The 18,645-nt window shown below is 34.5% G+C and overlaps 3 protein-coding genes across 4 annotated transcripts; 2 read left to right on the top strand and 1 right to left on the bottom strand.

Moving 5' to 3' along the window:
* Nucleotide 1: 1 nt before the first annotated feature.
* On the top strand, nucleotides 2-1,932 carry LOC109593722 (uncharacterized). Its single transcript, XM_020008711.1, has 9 exons — nucleotides 2-79; nucleotides 242-407; nucleotides 467-606; nucleotides 732-998; nucleotides 1,055-1,124; nucleotides 1,181-1,233; nucleotides 1,292-1,414; nucleotides 1,508-1,735; nucleotides 1,796-1,932. Exons 2-9 carry the CDS (start codon nucleotides 253-255, stop codon nucleotides 1,840-1,842), a joined length of 1,083 nt encoding a protein of 360 aa, XP_019864270.1. The 5' UTR covers nucleotides 2-79; nucleotides 242-252; the 3' UTR covers nucleotides 1,843-1,932.
* A 305-nt stretch (nucleotides 1,933-2,237) lies between these two features.
* LOC100637534 (U4/U6.U5 small nuclear ribonucleoprotein 27 kDa protein-like) lies at nucleotides 2,238-7,707 on the top strand. Its single transcript, XM_003383713.3, has 8 exons — nucleotides 2,238-2,338; nucleotides 2,489-2,557; nucleotides 5,057-5,147; nucleotides 5,298-5,378; nucleotides 5,840-5,901; nucleotides 6,429-6,484; nucleotides 6,589-6,653; nucleotides 7,472-7,707. The coding sequence occupies exons 1-8, from the start codon at nucleotides 2,308-2,310 to the stop codon at nucleotides 7,524-7,526; spliced, it is 510 nt and encodes a 169-aa protein (XP_003383761.1). The 5' UTR covers nucleotides 2,238-2,307; the 3' UTR covers nucleotides 7,527-7,707.
* Nucleotides 7,708-8,135: 428 nt separating this feature from the next.
* On the bottom strand, nucleotides 8,136-18,043 carry LOC100634177 (E3 ubiquitin-protein ligase MARCH6-like). Of its 2 annotated transcripts, XM_020008709.1 has the most exons (31): nucleotides 17,994-18,043; nucleotides 17,835-17,931; nucleotides 17,755-17,787; nucleotides 17,668-17,708; nucleotides 17,463-17,606; nucleotides 17,339-17,411; nucleotides 16,909-17,206; nucleotides 16,435-16,726; nucleotides 16,121-16,286; nucleotides 15,704-15,950; nucleotides 15,380-15,464; nucleotides 15,189-15,229; nucleotides 15,095-15,127; nucleotides 14,985-15,036; nucleotides 14,866-14,924; nucleotides 14,643-14,723; nucleotides 14,462-14,490; nucleotides 13,678-13,792; nucleotides 13,575-13,629; nucleotides 13,308-13,456; nucleotides 13,158-13,208; nucleotides 12,960-13,060; nucleotides 12,719-12,859; nucleotides 12,321-12,360; nucleotides 12,092-12,244; nucleotides 11,722-11,791; nucleotides 11,477-11,655; nucleotides 11,153-11,287; nucleotides 9,792-10,011; nucleotides 8,553-8,691; nucleotides 8,136-8,325 (listed from the first exon to the last, which is right to left on the bottom strand). In XM_020008709.1, exons 1-31 carry the CDS (start codon nucleotides 18,007-18,009, stop codon nucleotides 8,229-8,231), a joined length of 3,432 nt encoding a protein of 1,143 aa, XP_019864268.1. In that variant the 5' UTR covers nucleotides 18,010-18,043; the 3' UTR covers nucleotides 8,136-8,228. The 2 variants fall into 2 exon arrangements, with proteins under 2 accessions (XP_019864268.1, XP_019864267.1); XM_020008708.1 differs by lacking the exons at nucleotides 8,136-8,325; nucleotides 8,553-8,691; nucleotides 9,792-10,011 and adding an exon at nucleotides 10,115-10,358 and having other exon boundaries at nucleotides 17,994-18,023.
* Between the last annotated feature and the right edge of the window lie 602 nt (nucleotides 18,044-18,645).

Below are 18,645 nucleotides of genomic sequence, written 5' to 3'. Positions count from 1 at the left end.
TGATCTTGCTGGCCATGAAGTTTCAAAAACTAAAGAGAGCAAGAGACAAGGGTGCTTAAACTTTACTGAAAACTAAAGGGTAAGTTTTTGCCCCTGCATTCATCCACCAGAATAATATTATTCAGGTGGTTTTCTCGCAGTACAGTTAGCTCTGTGCATGCGATGAGCCGGCGTCCTAGCAGCCTGGCTGGGCGCTTCATTTGTGACGCTATTGACATGTCTCTTTGATCATCATGTATAGGTATTGGTATAATGGCAACAATAAACTTCATCCTGGCTTTGGTCGTGGTCTTATGCATCATATTAATACTTGCAACTGCAGCCCCAGTTAGTAGTAATACTAACCAGACAAATACAACCACTACAGCTCTGAGACCCAACAGTACCAACACTACCAGCAGCAACAAGTACATAAGCCTCATTTTAAACCTCTACATCATTTATAACATGCATCTCTTTTGTATAGTTCTTGTAATTGTGAAGAGCCAAAAGGAGATCCAATCTGTGGCAGTAATGGCATAACCTTCCCCAGTGCAAGTGAACTGTGTTTATACAACTGTCGTCAAAATAAAAGTCTTACGATTAAATATGCTGGACGATGTCGAAGTGAGTCTTGTTACACCTTTTAAAGTAACACAATTTCATTACTTGATAGTAGTGCTAATTGCATACCTTAACATATTACATACAGTTATTAATTACACAACTCTCTCTCTTTCTTATCCATGCAGACTGTACTGAGTATTCACTCAATTTGAGTGTAAGGGGAACCAGCTCACAGGAAAGAAGGGACATGTTATTCAAATGTTTGGCAAAGACATACACACCTAGTGACCTTATATCCCCTCCTTACAAACCTGAGTGCTTCAGTGGGAATGACAACCATATCTTTAAGCCAAAACAGGAGAACCGCCTTTGTCATTTGCACTGGTGTGCATCGCCTGATGGAACTCCAATTACAGGAACAGTTAAATTTGACTATCAGCCTTTACAGTGTGGTAAGTCAATCATACTATATCCTATAGCAATCAGTCAAATTTTATTATTTTAATAGATGGCATTTGTACAGTTGGTAATGTAACATACAACAATGGAGACAAGCTTATGAGCTCGTGTGGAATATGGTAAGCCAATAATAGTACATTTGGGAAAAAATTAATGTCATTCTTTTTTTCAATAGTCAATGCACAGAAGGAACAATGTTATGCTATGAAGAATACTGCGAGATTGAAGGTATAAAACTGGCATGTTGCCACTTGTCACTTTTAATATACGCCTGCTTTATTTGTAGAAGATGACATTTATCTCCTCAACAGTTTAAAGATGGACATTTTAAAGTTCTTCATTATGCAATACCAACTCTCTGATGTAAGAGCTGAGGTTGGCTTGCATTACATCAGAATCCATACAATAGGTGAGCACATGGCACCATGCCTGCTAAAGCATTTTAACAATTAGAGGAATCTTAACATTCATTTACTTGCTTTCTATTAATTCCCATCTTTAGACATTCAAGATAGTGAAACCCCAGCTTTAACTAGCTGGAAATTCCAACACTACGACATGGACAATGATGAATCGCTAAGCCAATCTGACCTTCAGCACTTCTATGATGAAGTCTATAGACTTATAGGAACAAATTCATTCAAGAGTCACTTTGATCGCCTATTAGACGCAGATAACAATGGAGCTGTATCGAAGCAGGAGTTCAGGGATTTATTTATACTAGAAGAAGGTAAAGGAGTGCATAGTTATCAATGGCACTGTCATTATTGTATTTCTCTTTTCATTGCAGCTAGTGGATCTTTCTCGTCTTCTAGTGGCAGAAGAAGCGTGAACTAAAAAAATTAATCAATTATACGTACATCAGATGAGATGTCCACTACGAATCACTTTTTGGCACTCCCTGTTTTTTATATAATAACTATTTATTTATATCATACATTAAAATATTGTATTTTATTATTATTATTATTATCATTGATTATTACTATTATTAATAATTCCGACTGTACAATCTACAATGTCAATCAAAACTAAAGTGCTGCTCAATCATTATAGCATGCATGATGCCTTGCTGCATTTCTACAGTTTCGAGGCTTCTCTTAAACTGCTACAAAATTCACTCACTACAAGCACAACAAAGCTTGATGCATTATGTAATGGATGGAAACACACAAAAAAACAAATATTTAATTCAGAATGCAATTATTTTAGTGATCTCATCCTATTAGTTTATTCATTATCCAATTATAAAATACAACACGTGGTCTAGACTATAGGTGTGGCCAAGAAAAGAAACTAGCCATGGGTCGTAGCAGATCCCCAAATAGAAAAGGTACAGAGGTAGTGACTATGGTGAGGCTGTGAACACTGAAACTGGTTGTTTTATGTGAAGAATGACACAATAGGCTCGACTATTTACTACAGAAACCCAATTAGCTTTATCTTTTCCGTCTCTGTTGTTTATGTATATATATATACATAGGCTCAGAAAGAAGTTCAAGACGAGCGTCTCCATCCCGTGACAGAAAGAGTAGAAGAGATAGGGATAGAGGTGAGAGGACTAATCGATAATATGGGTATAGATTATTGGATGACTCAGCATTAATTTTATGCCTATGTAAATATACTAATAAAAATGTCCACCATTATACGTGTATTGTTAACATTGTGTTCTAAATGTGGGAGGATGCTATGAAGTGACATTAGGATCTTTTGAATGAGAGAGTTTTCACGTGTGGAGTACATCAGATCCCATCATTGTGGCCATTATGAGGTTTCCCTAGATAGCATGACGACTAGATCCCTTGTAGATATTTATTTTTGACGATTAAAAATATATTTATTATTCTTAATTTTTAATCTTACAAGTTCACGCCTATTGTTATGTTGCGTGGGTGAGTATTTTATCCAGACAGATTCTGACCATAATTTAATTCATTACTGCATGGCTAATTTTGTGTTTACCGTCATATCGTGATTAAATGCAATTTGAAAAATTGTTATTATACTCCGACAGGCCTTGTGGGTTTTTATACTCCAGTCTCCTCGTAGAAGGTACCATTAATGAGATTATGGGGTCACATGTGTGTATATATTGCATGTTAAGCTTATTCAATAATTTGTAACAAATACATTTTTAGCACTATTCGATATAATAATTTTAATAACAAGTGGAAGAACAGCAGTGAATATTTACTTATTTTTAACATTATTTATTTATTTATTTATTTCTGTAACTATTATTACCTTGTTTATGTTTTTATTGATGCATCCTCCCCAGCCCTATAGTCAGGATAATTGGAACATGGTGACATAATGCATTTAACTCATTCATTAGGATCACAATTCAATAACGTAATAGAGTTATCCGTGAACCTTTTTTGGATGAGTAGCCATGTTGCCAGCAAACACTTTTCCCATACTGTATTAGCACAGTTTGAAGGACAGTGCCAAACTGCCAATTACTATTAGTTAGTCTATAATTAGATGGTAAAGTTTTTGACTAATATTCATCGCCTTCTCTGTGTATGCTAATATCCTGATTGATTTGTTTTCGTCTTGGAATGCACCCCTAGTCACATGTAATTGCTTGTTTATCCCTAATTATCAATAGTTTTGCTTGTTGTATGATTGTACTTGTAGGATGTTTTAGGAATACCCTTACCCTTTATTGCTGGTGACATATACTTACATGTACATGTCAGGTTTTTGTGTACATGTGTTTGTATGCAAGTATTATGCTCATATTGGTAGCTCATATTCAGTTTGGAAATCCTGTGTTGTATATCTTGCATATTTTGCTTAAACAAGTGTTGCATTATTTGTTGTTGCGTCCCAACAAACAAAAGCCAATCTAAATTCAGGAAATGGCCCACCACCTATTTCTAACATACCTTTCACTCTCGTAATAATTTTTGACCATAAATGTGTCCTTAGGAAGAGTAGCCTATGTCTTCTGTTTGGTTAAAAAGCTTCATCAATTTGCTACATGGCTTTCCCCCCATTAGTTTGTATTACTGTAATCTAATAACTTCAGTTTAGTAGCTCCTGATGTGCTGTATAATAAATTGCATGTGACAGAGTTTAAGTCCAGACCCACAACCTGGCTTTAATTAAATTTTGTTGAATGGATTTAAACAATTTGTCACATTTAGCAGCTGTCAAGTGACTAGACTCCTACATTAGAGGCTGAGATCACCTGACATTATTTACTCTCTTGCTGTAATTAAGATTTCCCCTCAAACAGAATGTTGAAACGGGATTGTTTTGAGCTGTGAATAATCTACATACAGTGTCTATGCACATAATTATTGTAATGGACCTTGCATGTGCATGTACGTGTATGTATGTGTATACTCAATGAGATTGTTATAACTCTTGTGTATGATTTTAATGACTAATCAAACTACATTATGGTTGATATATTTGATTACAAAGTTCAACCAGACTAAGATTGACCTCTCATTGCCGTAACCTATTAAGGAGATTTCACAGGTTCGTTAAAGTACAAACACAATGCGAAATGTGATATCTTTAATCTTTATCACCATGAGACGCGAACATGTACTCACTTGCCTTGATTCAAGGTGTGTTAGTTATAATGATCCTATATTTGGCATCATTAGTCAATTGTGGCTGGTAAGTCCATGAAAGCTAGGCTTCTTACAATAAACAGTGGGCCCCTCTCTCTCTTTAATAGAAGGCCCAATCTGGAAATGAATTTTTTGATTGATAGTCCAATGGTGATGCCACTAGACTATAATGGATGTCTGTAGGCTTGTACAAATGTTTCTACTTCATTAGCTTTTTTATACCCTCCCGCTTCCTCACCCTTTCACCCACTCCCTCCCTCTGTTCCTCACCCTATGATCCTCCTTCCCCCCCTCCCTCTCTCCCCCTTCCTCCCTCCCTCTGTTTCTCACCCTATCTTCCTCCTCTCCCCCTTATTCCCTCACTCTCTCCCCCTCTTCAAGTGCGAGTAAATCAACCAGGCTTGTAATTATTTTCAAATTATGACACTAAGTGGTTTTAAATTAGATTTTAATTATAGGATCAAACAGAAGCCGCTCTCCTAGTGGACGCAGAAATCGCTCAAGGTCGCCTCACAACCGTTCAAGATCCCCTCGCAAGTACAGATCAAGGTAATTAATTTGTTTTACCTCTTCCTTTGGTCCTTTCTCTTTATTGTCATTTCCTGCTATGGATTCTCTCCTTTATTATAATCCTGTAGAAGATGTGTAGTTTTTAAAATCTCCACAACATATTACATTGTAAGTTTTTTTAATTGTTAGGTCACCTGCAAGGAGGGATTACAGAGACAAAGAAAGAGAGAGGGATAAAGACAGAGAGAGAGACAGGAGCTACAGAGACAAGTATTATTAACTTAATTATACACATGCACATGCACACACATACCAAAGGAAGGAAATAAAACTATAATACCAATCATTATCAGCACATTGCTCCAACTGGGAGAGTCCTTACCGCATGCATAACTCATTAGGTGCTCACTTTTGTGTGACTTCTCTTTGATTTGTATGGCATGTGTTTTATGATGCGGAGAGTGTCACTTCCATGCAGTAAAAATATCAATTCTTTCACTTAAGATGGAAGTGATGTCAGTGTGATGCAGGGGGAAATGAGATTGATAGTTTTTGATGTGTCTGGCTTGAGTCAGGTTGAAGATCATGACTGTGTGGCTGTCAGTATAGTTAATGATAACTAATTTCAATCTGGAAGGACCTCTTCCTTTCATCTTGCATTATTGCCTTAATTACTCTTTGTTTGTTTGTTTATGTTGCCTATATATGCTAAGTATAGCTCTTTTTTGTAGGTCGCCTGAGAGAATGGGCACAACTGTTGATGATTCCGATGAAGATGAGCAGAATTTAGACGGTCAGTTAGTTATATAACATGTTTTCTGATACATATTGATGTCTTTATGCTATGTAGAATGTTTGAGCTAATTCCGACTTAAATTTTTGGAGTTATGGCCATTTTAAAAATGGGCTGATTTCTGAAAAGTACCCTGTACTATAGCCCATGCTTTTTTTCCAAAAATGGCTCCGAAATCACATCCAATTTTTATTACATTTTCTGATGCATATTGATGTCCTTATGCTATGTAGAAAGTTTGAGCCAATTTCGACTTTAACTTTTTAAGTTATGGCCATTTTAAAAAATGGGCCAGTTTCTGAAAAATTCCCTGTACTATAGCCCATGGTTTTTTCAAAAAAATGGCTCCGAAATCACCCCCAATTTTTATTACATTTTCTGATACATATTGATGTCCTTATGCTGTGTAGAAAGTTTGAGCTGATTCTGACAGGAGATTTCGAAGTTATGGGCTTTTAAAATATTCTATTGCACATACATGTATATTGAGCCGATTCATGTTATCATTGATGTGTATTACATTGCAGATGATGGAAAAGAAATGCTCAAGTTAATGGGATTTGCAAAATTCAAGTCGACAAAAGTAAAACTAAGAGAGAGGAAGGAATAGAGAGAATATAAGAGAGCTATATGTAGAGTATATACATGTAACTTTAATTATTATGTGTATGTATATCATTGTTTCAGGGCAAACATGTTCCTGGCTCATGTAATGCTAGTGCTGCTAATATAAAAATTGAAAAGAAATACAGGTATGCCTAACACACACACACACTTATGGCCACACAACTTACACTATCTAATATTATTACTATGAAATGAATGTATACAGGCACATGTATGTGTCTATGTTTATGTCTGAGTACATGCTCTAGTAAGGGGCCACACGTGTCACTATTGTGGCTGCTGCATATTTTCAATGGAAGAACAGCAGTGTACTAGTGTAGTATATCAGCTATCGCACGCAATCTTTGTAACACAAGTCAGATAAGACTGGACACACAGCTGTTGCATAAACATATTACTTGTGCGCTGATAACCGACGAGCAAATACTCTTATTAATTAACATGTTTTGATTGCTGTAGTACGTATACCTGACAGTATTATAATTGATATAGTTCTGTGCTTCTTTGCCTCAATTAAAGGGATTTTTTCTTTGCAATTGTTTCAGAAGTAAAGCAATGAAATGATATAGCACAATGACTCGTTATATGAAATTAATAAGAGTTTGCAACTAAAACTGAAAAGTTCCCATTCTCTACATTGAGGAAATGCTGCCACTTAATAGCATCCTGTAGCCATGATGGTATCTATACTAGTCTGATCTCATTGGATTGAAATGCATTATTGAATCTTTAGTGACTAAATACATTACCAAGTACACTCACTGATTGACACTGAATGTTCTCTATTGACATTTGCATGGAAAGGAACCAGTCTCTTTCCTCAATCAGTGATATTAGAATACGAATGAGACTATAGGTGGACTTGTAATGCAATTAACTGCAATTTGTTTGCAATAATCATCTATAATTATTAAATATTATCATTGATCATCATGTATTATAGGCAATACATGAACAGAAGAGGTGGTTTCAATAGACCACTGGATCCCATGAAATAAAGGAAATCTCATTACAAGCCAAGCAATTATTATCATTCTTTTGTATTGTTAAAATGCTAGATTGTGTCATTTATCTTGTTATCCTTCACTTAATGGTCATTTATTCCTCATTATATTTACACTACTCATTTTTGTAACAGTTGATTGTGTGATTAAACTTATTAATTTTTCCATCAATGATTATTCTTTAATAACAATATGTGACCATAATTGACAAAAGGGCCCTTATGGCGGATTTTAAAATTGATCCTTATAATGGAAAATATCAACTTGTGAGTGCTTTGTTAGACAATCATTGTTTCTAAAAGTTTCATGGTAACTTTTTGCATCCTGTGGAGTAATTTTATGATAAATGGAGCTCAGGAAGTTGGATTTCTTAGGCTAGAAAGACAAATTTCACTACCCGCCATAAGGTACCTTTTGTCAATTATGGTCACATATTATCATCAACTTCTCAAACTATAAACCACAAAAAATCCTGCAATTAGAAGTGCACAATCCTAAACTCATTAACCCAATTTTAGTGCAGAAAATTTTTATTTTCCTGAAACTGTAACTATATTTAGAAGCATGAATGCCTATACAAACAATGATGCACAGGGGGGCATATATAAGTAAATATTAAGTGTAATTAATGACAAACTGTGATATACAAACACAAGGGCTGCATAAAATGTAAACAATGATCACAAGTTATAATAATCAATCATGGCCAGTCTCTTCAACTGGTACGGCCATTGGAGTGAACTCTTCTGTAGCTACTGTACCATAATTAACCAACTGACGACCAATCAAATATCTGAGAAAAAGATTTGAAGTATTAAAATGTTCATGAACAAACAGGACAGACACAACACGAAGTGCATGAAATCACCAATAAGCTGAACTTTGTATGAACTTGGCCAACTTCAGTACATAAACCACGTTGACCTTTCAATACAAGGAAGCTTATTGGTATAATATTATTATTATTATTTATAATGCTATGGAGTGCTTATTAAAGGAGGAAGAAGGCAAACAACTTACTCTTTATTCCTAATATTGGAGTATATCTTTGTGGACTGCTTCACAATTATTAGCATCATGCTCAATGCAACCAGCAAAAAGAAAGAAAGTGCATAGCAATAGCGATACCATAAGAAGCTCGTTGCATAGCTGGTTAATCCTAAAAATAATAATAATAATAATTATTATTATTATTATAACAGTGTATAAAGATTGCAGAGTTTTAAATGTGAATCTATATATGCAATAGTAAAATTAATAAGAAATAAAGAATACCCTGCAGTTAGTTGCATCATTACATTATATCACATTAAACACAGCTACTCCAGCAATACTAGGAGAATGAAGTAATGGACACTACAATGGGCCAGTAATGGATACTACATGTTAGTGAGACTGTCACTGTAGCACATGTGTCATGGACCATTGGCAAGATGGAATTATCATGAATCCTGTTTTCATCACCACATACAACATGATAATAGTACCGATTGCAGCTACATGCAGAGTCATTGTGCTGGTATTGAGTAACTAAATAGAACTTCACTACAATGGACTAATAATCATAAGAATGTAAACGATACAGTCAGTAATTGTTAGTTGCAGTTGCAAGAAATTTTCATGCACAATTGCATGAACATTATTCCAAAAACTAATAATATCAATAAATATATACAACATTATCCACCAATGCATGCAATACTAATACTGATATCATTGAGTAACACTGTCTCTTCTTGTCTAAATTATTCATGCTCAATTCTCTTCATTGGAAAGTCTAATATAGTCTAATGCTTTGATGCTATATAAAGCTTATGCATGGACTAACACAGCCTATTTGTGATTAAATATTCTCTAGTAATAACAGCTACACTAGAACATGTAAAGTGGTACTGAGCTGCAAGCTATAGCAGGAATGATGTATTGACTAGTACACAGAAGCCTTTCCTATACAACCGGATCTATTGGCTATGAATGCATTCAGAGAAATAGCTTCCTTAAAACATGTAGTGCAGTAAACAACACTGTCATATTAAGAATGTATCCAACCATGAGAAAAGGGAGATGGGCACTAATTACTCTATAATTTGCTCAATATACTTTATCCTGCTTTCACTGTCTCTGCTATGCAAACACAAATAAACACTTTACAAATAAACAAGTATGACAACAACATTCCATTCATATTTCAATTCTTCAATCATTTACCATTCCATCCATTCTTCCTCGTACATGTTACATGTGCATAACTAAACTAACCTGTCTGATAGAAGATGGTTATAAAGAACACGTAGGGAACTGATATGAACAAGAAGAGGTAAGAGATAACAGGCCATGCAACAGAGACTAGGACAAACGAGAGACTCATGTTACGGACGCCGCGTTGATAGAGTTGGTCCAGAGTGCGTTTGAATGACGTGTCTGTAAGCCAAATGACGCCACAGGAGCACTTCATGTGTAATAAGCCAAGGGCCCATTCCTAATGGAATAAAATGAGAAAAATAAGGAAATAAATGGCTAAAATTAAATTTAAAATGTAAATAAATAGCAAAAATAAAGCAAATAGATAACTATAAATTTAAGTAAATAAATGACAAAGGAAATTAGTTTATGACTCAATAAGTGATGCACAGCAATGCCTTGATATTATTAATGATCATTATAACAATCCATGGAATTGTCATAATATGTAGCAATCCTTTTGAAGTAAACATGGCTGCATCACACTTATTGCATTACGGAGTACATGTGAGTGCTCTCAAGTCACAGCAAGTGTCATAATCTACCAAATACAGGAACAATACCGCCAATTCGATTTGCATTCACCTACACATGTACATGCATAAATATAAACAAACACAATATCTACATGTAAGCAATACTAGCTAGAACACATCCTAATGGTATAATTCCCCTTTAAAACTAGTAAACATCCAGTAATGATGGAGTATCCGTTTATGCACGCATCATAGAGAAACCAGACAACACAAGACAGGGGTATTAAGAAAACATAAGCTTAATAGTCATTATTAAAGACTGTGTGATAGTAAACAGCATTAAATTAACAAACAAAAGTATTTGCACGTCCATACATGCACACAAACTCGGACTACATTAAGAAATGATAAATGTGTCACCTTTTGCGATAGTTTTGATTGGAAGTAATCAAGGATACAATTATGATGTAGTCAGTTTATTATATGGAATGAGAGCATAAAACTGGGACAGAGTCGAGCCAACCCCGCATACCAAATAAAATATCGTTAGATAACAATTGTCACTGACGCAATTGATATTGTAACTACATGTATATACATGATTGCATTAATATTTTTAATCCTTTGAGTTTCAGTATAAGATGCAAGGGCCGATTGAAATATGCTGTATCATTAACTCCATCATTTATTACATTGAACAAAATAAATGTAACACATACATGTACATGTATGTATCAAGAGTACATGATTTATTCACATAAAAACTCGCTGTATACATATACTGCTCTTATGATTAAAATAAAATGTAACACGTACATCAAGAGTACGTGAATTTTTTCAATGTACATGTACATATACATGCATACAGTATATGGATACAGTACATCACATAAATGTACTTACAGTGCTGAAGTAGGTGATAGGTGTTCTGTTGGTTGGTACTCTTATTGGAGAGATGATGAGTAGGTCAACAAGATTACCCAACAGTAATGGGATGACGATGAATAAGAGGAAACCAGCTATCGCACACTTCATACCCTAAAACACAATCAAAATTAATAAAGAGAAAATAATTAGACCAATTCATCGCTTCTTTGAAGTCACTCTCTCTGATCTCTTTGTTAAAAGTAACCAAAACATGTAAGTCTTCTTTGATTTATTATTATTATTCCATTCCCACCCTCTCTCTCTCTCTTTTTTAAATGCTATCTTCTTCCAGGAATATACCTGATAGGTCCAGAGTAGAAGCTGTTTCATGATGACACCAAATCCTTCTCTTGTCTTGGAAATGATGGCAGTGGCAACCCTCACTGTCACCCACACCACATACATACCAATAGCAGCTGTGTATATGTCTGGAGGAGCAATTAAACCAATGTACCCCATCAGGGTTCTACCTAATAAGACTAGAGAGGCAGAGGCAGAAGGTGAATAACTTAATAAAGTATGTGGTGATAGATGCAAGCAAGTACCTGGCCCAAGTAGAAATGCAGCACTGACTGTGATTATACTCGTTACAGAAATAAACAATAGAATAGTGACCTAAAAAGGAAAGAAGGGTACAGAGCACTAGAGCAGGACATCATTTGTATAACACATTTTTTATATGTATTGTTAATTTGTTATTTGTATATAATTAATTTTGTGGAAATTGCAAAGCACAGTATGTACAAATTGATGATCAATTGGCATGAAATTGTGAAGGGCAGATTCCAGAATCATTTGTTTCTCGTTTGTCAATTATACTCTTCCATGAAATGGTGGTAATTTGGCAATCATACAATTAATACGAAATAAAGAACCAGAAAAACTCGTTCCTAGGGTTAAACCAACTATACTTACTCTAAGAAAGAAGTATTTTGTTCTCAAGTAAGGTTTAAACGGAGCAAATCCTGGGCCAAGTACTTCAGCAGGGCCAGGATGTACAGGACCTTCCCAGTTAGGATCATAAGGTAGTGTCATTATGACGTTACCGTGCATATCAACAACCACACCCTAAGAGAGAAATAATTATAGAGAAGAATAGTGGAATTAAGAGTAATGATAATACTATTAAATAAATAATGCTTACCCCAGTCTGTGGGTTATCCAGTAAATATGAATCAAGTTTACTAAATGTATAATAAATAAAATAAAATAAATAAAATACAAATATTGTATGGAGAAGTACAATGTGGATATAATGTATGGCCTATATATTGCATAATGTTGCATCACACAATCATCCTCATTATATTTGGCAATTTTCTGGTAATAATCATACACTAATTTCTTCACCACAGATACACACAGTCACACAGGTTGATATTCAATAATCAACCCTGTACTATATATAGCTACACTTTCTGATACATGTTCTTACATGTGTATATTATATATTGTGTAGAAACATTAAAATTGGATTTTTCAAGTAAAATTACATTTTTACAGTAATGTACATGTAGGTCTCATAGTATGTCATTCACTTACAGTATTTTAGCCATAAATCTAGACCACATGATAACTCCATTCTTTATGGCTGCTCTTGTATTGGAGTGCTCAAGTAAAGTGGGTATTACGAACTGAAGCAGAATCAACTCCAACTGGACCTCTCTTATAGGACTCACAGTACTAGAAATAAATTCATAATTATTTTTATCATCAAAATTAAAAATACATAAAAGTATGCAAAATATTTATTTAATAATTGCATCAATATTACAGGGGTTACCTCATTAGCGTTAGGTTGTATGGCAAGAACCAAGGGAAGAGGTATACAACGAGACGACTTGGTATGTATATCAATACCAATATACTGACACCAAACATAATCTAATAATAATAATAATAATAATAATAATAATACATGTGTATGCGTTCAGTTATTATTTAGAATATATTTGAAAAAGTATTAATTCTTTTGTCTTACGTTAGACATTAGGAAGCGTCTGAAGTGCTTTTGAAATGGCTGACTGATCATCTACATGTAGGAGAGAGAAAGGAAAAAGAAGAAAAAAATAAAGTAAAAATGGAAAAGAAAAGAAACGAAAGTAAATGATAGAGAAAGAATCAAGCTTACATCTTGTATAGGATGGAAGTTTTGATCGTTAAGGTTCCTTAAGAACCACATCACCCCGGGACGGAGTACTTCACGGAGCAAGACGACAAACGAAGCAAAATAGAAAATGAATATCATCCCAGCCAACCAATGAAGAAACATTACAGTACCTAAAAAATAATAATATTAGTAATTAAAATTGCATTAAAAAATACAACAATTTAATATAATTTTTTGTAGCTAAAAAGTTAAATTTTTAAAGTCATTTTTTAAAAATAAAATTATTACCAGGAGCATAATTGAGGCTTGCTTGTCTAGCCTTCAGACTAGTGCCTAGTAAAGACTGCAGTACAAAAATTATTAAATAAATGAATTTATGTCTTTCACATACAAACGAGCAAATGTCCAGCCACCAGCCGCAGCAGAGTGGAAATATTCCAGCCTCAAGGAGAAGCAATGTTGATATCTTGAGGGCTAGGTAAGCCATACCAAGGAAGCTCTTTATTCTAAAAATAATATAAAAATAATAATCAATAATTAAAACATGTATATGTACATGTATGTGTATCAGAAAAAATTATAAAAATGGAGAATTCTCTCGAGTCATTTTTGACGAGATTTTGCCAAAATCCCTGTACTGTAGTACAGGGACTTTGGCCTGATTTTGAAGCAACTTAAAAAAATCGTAAAAAATCCAAACTTTATCAGAATCAGCTCAAACTTTCTACGCAACATAAGAACATGTATATGTATCAGAAAATATTATAAAAATGGAGAATTCTCTCCTAGTCATTTTTGATGAAATTTTGCCAAAATCACTGTACTATAGTACAGGGACTTTGGCCTGATTTTGGAGCAACTTTAAAAAATCGTAAAAAATCGTAAAAAATCCAAATTTGATCAGAATCAGCTCAAACTTTCTACGCAACATAAGAACATGTATATGTATCAGAAAATATTATAAAAATGAAGAATTCTCTCCTAGTCATTTTTGACAAAATTTTGCCAAAATCCCTGTACTATTATAGTACATGGACTTTGGCCCGATTTTGGAGCAACTTAAAAAATTCGTAAAAAAATCCAATTTTGATCGGAATGAGCTCAAAATCAGTTCAGTTCAAAAAATAGCCAAATAATAATAATAAATAGTCAAATAAATAAATAAATAATCTCACTTTGCTAATTTGAATAATCCAACCACATACTATGCATATATACATAGCACATCAGGCATCACAATCATTAAGAAAAATAACAAATAAAGTGGCATCTATAGTCCATACAATATAAAGGTGGGGAAACTACATGAACATATTACATTAGCATCTATTATAAGGTTAAATATATAGAGGATACATATAAAATAACGATAAGAATCATGACAATGACATAACCATTGATTGTGGAGAACAATATCCTCCAGTTATCATTCCATGCCTGCATAGAAAAATAACGATAATAAAAACAATACTAATAAAGAAGAAAATATTACAGTTACAAATTATTAATAATAATTATTAATATTAATAAAAATATACATAATTACAAAATATACATGTACACAGTTTATGTTAAATACCAGTTGGTCTATTGACAGGTAACTTGTAAATAGTTGGCCGACTTTGTTAGGAATAAGTCCTAGAAATAAATGGACAATCTCAGTGTATAGTGCATTAGTACATATTGTACTGGATTTACCAAATATTAATAATAGTGCAGTCATCAGTAGCAGCATCCACATCACATGTTCCTATAAATTAAGATATAAAATTTACACTAAATACGTGTAAAAAATTAGATGCATGTACCAAAAACTGGTAGGAGCCATCCAATCCTAACATCTGTAACAGAAAAAAAAAACAAAAAATATGAACTGATTGCGGAATGAAAAAAGTTGATTACTTTAGTTAGTTGATCAGCTTGCAACGCTTCAGCATTGGGATCTGTCAATGAAAATAAATATGAATATACATGTACAATACATAAAAGATGTCAATATAACATATCATTATGGTATTGGTATCACATGTTAATAAACATATAACATCTCAATGGTTTCGTGTTAATAAATGTGTCCAGGTGCTGCTGTGTACCTTGAGGCTCTCTGGCCAGCCCCACTAGTGCTTGACCAATGTTAGGTCTTGCTGGAGCATTCTGTCTCCTTCTCCTAGCTTCAGCCTGTAGCAAGAAAGAAGGCAGTGTAACTTTAGCTCCTAGCACACACATAAACTTATGAATGATGGTAAATGAAATTTAATAAATATGCAGTAAGTACAGTATAAAGGATACAGCAATACAATGCACATTTATCAATTTTTTTGAGCTAAGCAACCAAAAATATGCTGCAATCCAAAAATTTTTCCTGCTTGCTTCAAAATTATACGATAATACTGCCTATGCAATTATTTCCCATTTACTTGGTCTTGTTGGTCGTTGTTGTTATTCCTACCAGTGACCCGTTGGTACCAGGTAGGGATCGTCCTCTCCATTAGCACAGGGTGAGCTACCCTCACCTCCGCCATGTGACCCGCCATCATGGCCGCTTCATCTTCGAACTTCCGGTTATAAATTTGATGAGCAAAACGGGACGATCCAATCATGTCTCGCTCTCCCTCGGAGAGTTCATCGAGTGTGTCTGAATCAAGGGTCTCCATTGATAAGTAACTAAGTAATAAAAAGAAGTAGTATGACATGACATAGTAGATCTTGGCATATACATGTACATTATACATACATATGTGTATGTGATTCATGCTTGATTTCAAATCAATGAGATTGATTCAAATCAACGATGCAGGATTAACTCAATGAGTATAGATGAGCTGAGTCCTTACTGTACTATTCTCTCATGTTCTAATTTTTGAGACACAGTCAGCTCCATGAGTCGATTAGTAACTTCATCAAGCTCTGCCTCCAGCTCTCTCTTTCTTGATTCATCAGTGATTGGTACTGGTCTGTCTTGATGCAACTCAAACAATGTGGCTTGCTCTGGTGTCAATCCTGTACACACAAAAAATAGAAATAAGTCAATCATGCAAGAAATAAATATATGTACATGTACATGAACATTACTAAAAGTTAGAATAGACCAAATGTATATATATACATGTACATTGTACACATGAATGCAATTGGTTTTCATTCCTACCCCTTTCTTCTAAAGATGGTAATGGTGTTGCATCAACAATGGCAGCAGCTTCAGGAGGGAGTCCCACAACATCAGACGATATGATGTACTTCTTTTTCAAGTCCTCGACTATATCGTTCTTCCATTTCTCGATCCCTTCAATGTTCTTGAGTCTGGCTGCCTTCAGTGCAGGCATATAGTGGTTCATTGGTAACTCCAGCTGGTAGATCAACTCCATTTGCCTCTTTCTCAGCTCAACCCCTTCCTCGTAAAACCGTTTAGCAGTCGCATCTTCTAACTCTTTGATGAATTTCTATAAGAAAAATGCTAAATGTAGATACATGTACATACATGTATATGTATGTACAAGTACATTATATGTAAAGTAAATATATACATTATGTACAGTACATGCATGCATTATGTCATATAAAACAGACCTTTAAATCTAATGAATAAAAGTACTACTAACATGTATACATATACTATGCACACCTCGTTATCTTTCCTCCATTTTTTATTCGACTCGTTTATGCTAAGTCTCTCCGCCGTTCTCTGCCTTTTCCTCATGTCGATGTGTGCGTCATTAATCAGTTTAGCTTTCTCATCATCGGACATGTTGTCTCTCGGAGTCGGTTCTGCTTGCCTCTGAGCCTCTTGTTGATCAGCTGTGAGCCAGTCAGGGCCAGTGCCTGTTGTCAGCTGGTCCTTGAGCCAGACCAAACTTATGAAGGCCAAGAGCGACACAAAGACAATGAAGAGTCCAACTAGTCCCTCTAGGATCAGATTAGCACTGAAGAGAGAGAGAGAGGGAGAGAGGGGGAAGGGTGAGGAAGGAGAGAAATAGAATCAATAAGAAATGTAGGGACAATAAGGAAATAATAGAGTCATAATGGAGGGAGCATTAGTCTAATGTACTACTTACAATGTTATTAGCTCCCATGGCAGTGTTATGACACCCCAAAAGTCTCCTTTAAAAACGACGCAGTAAACTCGATCTGTCACAGACAGTGGTTAGTCACATTATGTGGAACTATTATTTGTCTTACATGTACAAACTGGTAGGAGGTATAGCCATGTGAAGAGAACAAAACAAAAATGGAACCATCTCTGTAGCCTTTGGTTCAGACCACGAACTAAAGTCTTGTATATGTAATTGACTGGCAGCCATCTTGGCATATCAGCTCTATATACTAACAATAGATAATAATGAAAAATATTACGTTAAAACGGAGGTTAAAATGGTATATTTACTTGATGCAAACTGAAACTTATAATGACAAAGCTCGCAATATCTACAATAACAAATAAATACATAAATAAATAATAAACTAAACTTACTCTTTCCTGCTGTGCTGGAGCCACTGCATTAAACTAAACATCAGATTTTAAAATTATATGAAAATATTATATATACTAACCAATCTTGATGAACATAACGTATGCTTCCAGTACACAGGCAAGGATGGAAGAGTGGCCTATCAGAAGTACCAGATAAACGGCACACACGACAAATATCTGTTTAAACACAATAGGATATACAGTAAATCAAGAAACAAAGAAAACCAGAAAAAACCTACCTTCAGCGGTGGCCATTTTTATTTGTGCACGTGACTTAAAATGTAAAGCCACGCCTAGTATTATCCAGATGATGAATTTTGGTGCAGTTTGGAGTTGAGTTGTATGCTGCAGCTCGGTATGCTGTGTTGTATGACTTGTATTTAAAAGAAGAGAAAGGTACTACAATAAAATAAAGCACAGTTATTTAACTTACTAAAAATGCCCCTCTATAAAGGCATATTAATAATGCTGCAACAATTCTTTAATTCTTTGTAGTGTTGCCTAGACTGAGCAGTGATATGATTATTATTATTATACTTAGCAATGTAGTCTTCAACAATAATTATTCTTACCTATAAAAGACATGTAATTCTGTAGTATTTTAATAACCTCCTTGTAGTGCTCTTAGCATCACTAGCAGTAGTAACCACTAGTGATCCCAGGCAGCGCCACGAGGAGGCTGCACTACATTGCTGCCCAAAAAATAGTAAAGGCCTGGGGGCGCCCCCAGGCCAAAAATAATAAAAAATAATAATAAATAATAATAAATAATAAAGGCCTGGGGGCGCCCCCAGGGCCAAAAATAATAAAAAATAATAAATAATAATAATAAATAAATAAAAATAATAAATAATTTAAAAAATAATCATAAATAATAATAAATAATAAACT

This window comes from Amphimedon queenslandica, unplaced genomic scaffold, assembly GCF_000090795.2.
Source record: "Amphimedon queenslandica unplaced genomic scaffold, v1.1 AMPQUscaffold_13507, whole genome shotgun sequence".
NCBI lineage: Eukaryota > Metazoa > Porifera > Demospongiae > Haplosclerida > Niphatidae > Amphimedon > Amphimedon queenslandica.
The sequence above is the reverse complement of the archived record's forward strand: the minus strand, read 5'-3'. Positions and strand labels throughout refer to the sequence as shown.

Bases quoted from the DNA above. Each gene is read 5' to 3' on its own strand.
- LOC109593722 (XM_020008711.1), top strand. From the start codon at position 253: ATGGCAACAATAAACTTCATCCTGGCTTTGGTCGTGGTCTTATGCATC. The intron at 999-1,054 runs GTAAGTCAATCA...TTATTTTAATAG, and splicing joins CTATCAGCCTTTACAGTGTG to ATGGCATTTGTACAGTTGGT. The intron at 1,125-1,180 runs GTAAGCCAATAA...TTTTTTCAATAG, and splicing joins ATGAGCTCGTGTGGAATATG to TCAATGCACAGAAGGAACAA.
- LOC100637534 (XM_003383713.3), top strand. From the start codon at position 2,308: ATGGGTCGTAGCAGATCCCCAAATAGAAAAG. The intron at 2,558-5,056 runs GTGAGAGGACTA...TTTTAATTATAG, and splicing joins TAGAAGAGATAGGGATAGAG to GATCAAACAGAAGCCGCTCT. The intron at 5,902-6,428 runs GTCAGTTAGTTA...ATTACATTGCAG, and splicing joins AGATGAGCAGAATTTAGACG to ATGATGGAAAAGAAATGCTC.
- LOC100634177 (XM_020008709.1), bottom strand. The intron at 15,230-15,379 runs GTACACAGCAGC...TTTCATTGACAG, and splicing joins GCTGGCCAGAGAGCCTCAAG to ATCCCAATGCTGAAGCGTTG. The intron at 12,361-12,718 runs GTAAGTGAATGA...TTATACATTTAG, and splicing joins AGATTTATGGCTAAAATACT to TAAACTTGATTCATATTTAC.